The 7,243-nt window shown below is 62.4% G+C and overlaps 1 protein-coding gene across 1 annotated transcript in view; it reads right to left on the bottom strand.

Moving 5' to 3' along the window:
- Window positions 1-529: 529 nt before the first annotated feature.
- MARK2 (microtubule affinity regulating kinase 2) overlaps window positions 530-7,243 on the bottom strand; it is a 57,213-nt gene continuing 50,499 nt past the window's right edge. The window contains exons 15-19 of the mRNA XM_077759696.1: window positions 6,240-6,401; window positions 5,310-5,567; window positions 4,245-4,271; window positions 2,140-2,184; window positions 530-1,517 (exon numbers count right to left, since the gene is read on the bottom strand). Coding sequence (XP_077615822.1) covers window positions 1,157-1,517; window positions 2,140-2,184; window positions 4,245-4,271; window positions 5,310-5,567; window positions 6,240-6,401 — 853 coding nt within the window. The 3' untranslated portion in view covers window positions 530-1,156. The remainder of the gene's footprint in view (window positions 1,518-2,139; window positions 2,185-4,244; window positions 4,272-5,309; window positions 5,568-6,239; window positions 6,402-7,243) is intronic.

Raw genomic sequence — 7,243 nt, 5'->3', positions numbered from 1 at the left:
CACTCTCCCACTGGCCAAAGAGGTTAGCGAGCTGGGAGTCACTAGGCCTCTCTGCCCCCCCCACCCCACCCCCCGGAGGGCAGATGCTCCTGGCCCTGGCCCTGCTGCCCTACCCAGCCTCCTGCCAGGGGGGCCGTGGAGGCCCTGGGCAGTGTCTCCTGAGAGGAGGGGCAACAGTGTCAGGAAGAAAAGGCAAGGCCGAGAGAGGAGTGGTTGAGGGGGGAGTCACTGCTATGGAACTAGCTGGTGCCCAGATTAATGCCAATGAAGGGGCAGGGGGGAGGAATGGTGAGGGGCTGTGCTTTCAGACAAAGGCTCTCCCATAACGGAGAGTGCCCAGCATCCCTGTTCTGGAGACTAGCAGCCCAGGCGGCCCCCTGGGGGCCGAGGAGCCCATCTGCCCTGCAGTCCCCTCCCCTCTCCCAGCCCTGGGGTCAGCCCCGCCTTCTACCCAGGAGGGGTGGGAGAAGATGGCACAGACTTTTGAGGAGGGGAACAAAAGTCCCCACAGCAGCTTGTGGAAGNCCCCCCACCGGGCCTCAGGGCCTCTCCAGCCCTGGGGCCTGAGGTCAGGGGAAGGCCACCTCTGGTGGTTTGCTTGGAGGGGAAGGAGGGAAGGAGAGGGGAGAAGCCCAAAGTGGGCCTGGCGGAGGGCCTGACAGGGAACTCCACCACTCTTGCCTGAGAGTGTTCCAGCCCTGAGCCACCCTCCCGGGACACCCCACAGATCCAGTCTCGACTGTCCCGATGGGGCAGGGAGGAAAGGTGGCCGCTGGGATTTTTTTTTTTTTCTTTTTTCTTTTTGGTAATAAAAAATTTCTTGGTTTAGGCGAAATACTCTGTGCAACCGCAGTACCGAGGGGGAGCCCTGCCCCCCCCCTCCCTCCCCTTCCTTGGCCTCCTGTGGGGGGAGTGGGGGGGAGGGGGAGGCTTTCTGGGCAGGGGCAAATGTTGGGGGGAAAGAACCATCTCCTGTCCCCCCCCAAACATGGAAGAAAAAACCCCAAAAAAACCAAGAAGGGCGGGAGGGGAGAAGCGCCAGCAGGGGGAGACACACCGATCCATCTCTGCAGTCTCGCCCAGGTGGGTCGGAGCCCGGCCCCAGCAGCTAAGTCCAGCTGGCCCGCCTCCGTCGCCCCCCACTCCCGGCAGCCTGTTAAAGCTTGAGCTCGTTGGCTATTTTGGAGGCAATGTTTTTGAAGGCCATGGAGGTGCCCGATATCCGCTTAAACCGAACCCCGTTGAGAGAGAGCCGCGGCAGTTTGCACACCTCCATCTCCCACTGCACGAAGTTCTCGTGGCCCGGCGTGCCGTGCATGCACAGCAGCATGTACTTCTCGTGCAGCTCGCTCTGACAGCTGTTCGCGTCCAGCACCTTGCGGATCTCCCGCATCATCTCATTGGGCTCCATGGAGCTCGTGGTCTTCATGCTCCACGTGAAGCGGAGGGAGCGTGGCTTGGCCTCCCGAAACTCCTCCTTTTCTTTGTCGGTGCCTCCGCCGCCCACCACGTGAGGTCTGCGGAGAGGGCAGAGGCGGGCGGGGGGAGGGGTGTCAGGCCCGGGCTGAGGCACCCCACCCACGGGACAGCCACCCTGGCAGACCAGAGAGGAGGCGACAATGCTGAGAGGGAGCGACAGTGCTGGAGGAGGGAGCGGCAGACCTGGTGGGGGGTGGGGGAGCAGAGGGAGGGCGNGGCGGGTTGGCACCTCCATCTCTCAGGGAGGGCGGAGAAGGTGAGAAGCCAGGCCCCCCCGCAGGGGATGGGGCGGCCACAGTCCCAGATGCTTTCCTCTTTCCTCGGAAGAGGGGAGGGGGGTCAGGGGGAGGAGAGAAGGGGAGCGCGTGCGGCCAGCCCTGAGCAGTTCACACGCTGCACACAGCGAAGCAGCCGAGGCACAGAAGGGTGAGCTGGGCGGTGGGGAGGAATCTGTAGCCCCCAGCCGCCCAGCCTAGGGCTCCTGTTTCCAGAATACATCAGCTGGGGCGTGGGGGATCCTCTGAGCAAAGGGAGGCCCCGAGAGGGTGGGGCCCAGGCAGGGCCACCGGAGGAAGCGCCAGGAGGCAGAAGAGAGGAGCAGGAGGCTCGTGGCAAGCCCGGGGGCCTGGGCAGGGCCGGTGCTGGCTCCGGCCCTCTCACCTGAGCGTCTCCACTCGGTCTTTGCTTTCAGGTTCATTCAGGTTCCTCAAAAAACAGAGCGAGGGAGAGTTTAGTGCTGGGACCTCTCGCTCCTTTCGCCGCCACAGACCCAGGTGAGGGTGGGTCTGGTGAGGCCCATCACCTGGCGGGCCGGCCTGGCTCTGCAGCCCCTCACCCTGGTAGCTCGACTGTCCCTTTTGGGCAGGGAGCCCAGCACGTGGGGAGCCTGCCCCCCCCCCCCTCCCGGAGCTCTGTGCTGGGGAGGAGGAGCCTCTGCTGGAGGGGGAGGAGGGTGTGGATGTGCAGGCGCACGCATGGAGCACAAGCCACAGCAGGAGGCAGCTCCTGCACCAGCCCACAGCCAGGGCCTCGTGCTGTGAATGGGTCTTCACCATCAGGGCACCCAGGCCCCAGAGCCCTCGGCCTCAAGAAGGGGCGGGGCTGGGCCGGGGTGAGANGGGGGTAGACAGAAGCCTCTCTCAGGAGGCTCAAGGGGCCAAGAGCTGGACCGGCTCTGTGCAGGCCTGGGGATGGGTGCCTAGGTAAGGGGATGGGGAGAAGGGCCCCGAGGCTGGCCCTGGACAAGCCTGCCTCCCCCATTCTTCTGTAACTCCCCTGCCTGCCAGGCTGCCAGGCCATCTGCTTGGACAGAAGGGAGGACAGAGGGCAGGGCAGGGCCAGCACCTTGGGAGGGGGAGTGGGGAAGAGATCTGGCCCCGCTGAGCGGCTTCTCCAGCTCCTGGCGGGAAGATGGGTGCCCGGAGCTGGGATACTGGGGACTGCAGAGGCGGGCAGGGGTGTGAGGAAGACGAGAGAGAGCGCGCAGCAGCGGCACATGGAAAAGGAACACGAAGACACAACAGACACACGAATGCACACAAGCGCACCGCGAGCAGGGGGCCCGGGCTGTGCAGGGGAAGGAGCCTGCTGCTCTCCCCAGCCCCTCCTGGTTCCTGCACTGTAGGTGGAGGCGCCCTGTCACCGGGGCGGGCCGTGAGTCAACAGGCAGCCATGCAGTGAAGAGCTGGGTGGGGAGCAGTGGGTGCACAGGGGAAAGCCTAAAGACCCTGTCTTGGCCATTAGTCAGCTTGTCACCAACATGCCTGCCAGGTGTCCTAGACTCCAGCACAGGGCCTGGGCTGACAGCCTTGGGGAACCGGTGCTCCCAACCCGGCCCCTGGGTCTCCAGCTTGGTATCTGGTCCACCCGGGCCTCCAGAGAGGATGAGGATAGGGCCGGAGGGTGGCACAGCCGGGAAGGGAGTTTAGGAAGGGAGTCGCTTCAGTAGGTGTGTGGGGGGAGTGGGGGGTGGGGGGGGTCTCCCACTGTTTTGCCAGGACTATGGGGTAGATGGCTCCCGCCTTCGAACGTTCTGGCCCCCGGCCTGGCTCTCTGGAAACCATAGTCCCTATCAGGAGAACACGGCCCAGAGGCGAGGTGGCTTGATTCGTCCAGATACAGCTGGAGGCAGGAGGTGTGCTGGGTGGTGGTGGTGGTGGGGCTAGTTCTACAGGAGCTGCCAGAAGGGGGTGCTGTGCCCACTTGTGAGGCAAAGGCTCCTTGGGCCTGGAAGCATCAGACTGAAGCCTTGGGACCCTGGCGTCCCTGCAGTACTTCCAAAGTGCTGCTATCCACAGGACCGGGTCAAGGGGTCACACAGCCCTGAAGTTCAGGGGACCAGAGAAGGGAGAGACCAGGACACCCACAAAGAGATACCGTCCCAGATGCACTTGCAACCGTCATGGAGCCCCTTCACAGCGCATGCACAGACAAGGGGAAGGGCCAGGAAAGGAACCCGATGCTTGTGACCGAAACCCAAACCTGGGGTGGGGGGTAGGAGACAATCTTAAAGGGAGAATTCCTGAGAAGATCCCCCTTGCCCGTGGACAGGCTCCTCATTTTCAAAGCCATCTGCCCTGAGTGGCCACCCAGTCAGAGGCGGTCTTCATCCCTTTAAGATGGCAGAGAGAGGGCCACACAGACGTGGTTAGCAGATGGAAGAGGGAGCAAGAGCCAGAAAAGGGGAGTTAATGACGGAGGCAGGACACAGGACACAGACACACACACACACACACACACACACACACAGCGGGCTGAACGCCTACCTTCTGGCAAACCTGAAAGACAGATTTCTAAAAAAACAAACAAAAAAAGACAAAATAAAAAAAGAAATAAAAAAAAAAACCAACAAGACAGTATGTGGATAAGCAGGTGGGGAGTGGGCTTTACAGGTTCAACGGTCACCCCATTTGTGGAAGAGCCGCTCAGCGAGACTAGAGTCCTACACGTGGTGACCTGTGCCCGCTCCGCCGCGTCGCCCTGAATCCCAGGGCTGGAGAGGGGCACCGTTTCTACTCCAGCTGAGCGAACTGACGTGAGCAGGAAGGGCAGCAAGCCTGCTCTCCCCAAGCCCGCCGCTGCTTCTGGAGCTACCCTGAGGTGGGAGAGCCAAGGGGGTGGGGGTGGGGGAGCGACAGGCGGCACCCCGCCAGGCAGGACTGCTGGCTGCACCGCAAGAACTAAAGTGGTCTCTCTGGGGAGGCTGGGGGCCAGGTGTGAGAAACCTCCCGAAGAGAGCCCCCGCCCTGCTGGCCGCTTCGGAAGGCATCAGCGCACCGGGCCGCAGGGAGGAGGCCACCCTGGCCCCCACCAGCTATTTCATTTGTGGCCTCCGTCCTGGGGAGCCCGGGGCAGAAGGACGCGGCTGGGGCAGAGGGAGCGGACTTAACCAGCCGAGTGGGGGGAAAGGAGGTCAGAGGGGGTGAGACGGAGGACCCGGAAACACTCCCCTTGCTGGCCCAGCCTGGCCCAGGCCTCATGACTTTGCAGCTGCGTCACCAAATAGAAGTTTCCATGGGAACCCAGGAGAGAAGAGGGGGGCTTTTATTTTAGCATCTGAGTTCACACTCTCCTAGAGAGGAGGCGGCATTGGCCATCTGCTCTCGGGGCCAGAGAACGAGGGGTGTGTACCGGAGTTGGGGAGAGCCTGAGAAGGACGGACAGACGGGTCTGGGATCATGAGGTGCTGACAAAGACCCCATCTCTTAGGCTTCCTAAGGCCTCTTCTAACCCCAGGACCCAAGCCTAGTGCCGAGAGTCCCCCTCCCCACCCCCAGGCAGGTAGGGAGACCTGGCCTCATTATTTCTGCCACCCTGAGCCCCCTACTCACCTGCGTACGAACTTGGAAGTGAATTTGCTAAAGATGCTCCCTGAGGCCCCCCGCCGGCCCTGGCTGTTGCCAGAGGGAGAGGCCGGGGCCACACCGTAGGGCAAATTCTGCTGGTCCCGCACCTGCCGGAGCTGCCCAGCGTGGAAGGTGCTTCGACTGGACACGCCCCGGGGGAAATTAGTTCGGTCTGGGGCTCCGCCACTGCTGCTGATGTTGTGGGCGGAGGGGGAGGCGACAGGGACACGCTGGGGGGCTGTGCTGTGGGAAGAGAGGTGGGGGTGGGGGAAATGCATCAGGGCCCGAGCATGCCATCACCAGCCATCACCAGCAAGTACCTGTGGCACCCTGGGGTAGGAACAGGGGAGGGGGGGATGCTGGGGTGGAGGCAGCCATCACGGAGGACACAGAAGGAAGGGGTGTGACCACTGAGGACACCAGAAAGGAGGACGTCTGGATGGAGGTGGAAGAGGCCGGTCTGGGGGGGGAGGGGAGAGAGAGAGGGAGGGAGGGAGGGAGGATACGTGTGTGGAGAGCAGAACAGGCCGGACAGAAGTGGCTCCTTGGGAGCTAGGCACACTGGAGCCTCAAGGGGACAATGTTGACCAACCCTCAAGGATTGAGTCCCTTTGATGCTGACTGTCCCTGGGGTCCTAAGGAAGTCCAGGAAGGCTCAGAACAGAAAGGCTTCCTTCTGGAGCCTCGGGACGGCTTCTTGCATATCTGCTCTGAGAGGGAGAACTGGAGGAAAAGAGGGGCATTAAGCTATTTTTTTGTTCCCTCTATTTCCTGACTGCAGGGGACAGAGCCATTGCTTGTGGCTAAGATGCCAAGAACAGAGCAGGGCCCCCAGGGAGGGGGGAGAACTTGTTGGGGGGTGCGGGGAGAGCAGGCTGAGGGCACCAGGTGCGCCAGCTGCCCCAGCACACTTGCCTGGGCCGCGGCACCTCACAGTTACTGTCCGTGGGGGGCAGCCCAGTGGCCTTGTTGGGGTGCACGGAGGCCGACATGGATTTCTGGTGCTGGCGGGGCCGGGCCGCAGAGACTGCGGCGGAAGCAGAAGCCGTGGAGGCCCGGGACCCTGGCATGGTTAGGCTAGGAGACAAAAGCAGGGAAGAGGCCTGGGTTAGGGGCGGGGTGGGGGCAGGAGGCTCAGGTGAGGAAGCAGGGGCGGGGCAGGCAGGGCAGGGCAGGGCAGGTGTGGGGAGCAGCAACAGGACTCCAGTCAGAGAGGAGGCAGACGGGGCTGGGGAGCAGAGCCCCGGGTGCGGGAAGCGAGGCGGGCCAGAACCCGGGGGAGGAAACCCAAAGTGCAGAAAAGCCGACAGGAGGGAACTGCCTCCGGGCTGCACTGGTACCCTGAGAATTCTAAGAACAAGGATGTTTCGTCGACAGAAAGAGCAGAGTGTTGGGGAATTTTCATTAAGCTCAGAAGAGATGGAGCCAAGAATGCAACAGACCAAAAGATGCTGACAGTCAAAGCGAGGGGAGCTCTGTTCTCACGGGCACAGCTGGGTCACCCTCAACACGGACGCCCCTCTGGTGGGCATCTCTCACTTCTGCCCTGAGCTGGGGCCGCCAGAACAAAGCCTCAGGCACTGGAGCCTAGAGGAGCACAGTTGCTGAGCCCGAGCTGCAGTCAAGAAGCAAGAAGGCGGGGGCGCCTGGCCAGCCCAGTCGCAAGAGCATGCAACTCTTGATCTCGGGGCCGTGAGTTCGAGCCTCACACTGGGTGCAAACAGTTCTTAAATAAATAAACAAATAAACAAGAGAACTAATGAAAAAAAAAAAAAGAAAAACCCCCAAGTCAGGCAAGGATGCAGCCGAGAGGACCATGGTGTCTCACTTGGTGTGCCCGCTGCAAGGAGCAGTCACAGGAGCACAGGGGACAGAGACTTGGGGCGGGGGGTGGCGGGGAGGAGGGGCTGGCGCGGGGA

Source organism: Crocuta crocuta, unplaced genomic scaffold (assembly GCF_008692635.1).
Source record: "Crocuta crocuta isolate KB4526 unplaced genomic scaffold, BGI_CrCroc_1.0 scaffold53, whole genome shotgun sequence".
Classification (NCBI taxonomy): Eukaryota; Metazoa; Chordata; class Mammalia; order Carnivora; family Hyaenidae; genus Crocuta; species Crocuta crocuta.
This window is presented reverse-complemented; position numbering and strand designations above follow the sequence as displayed.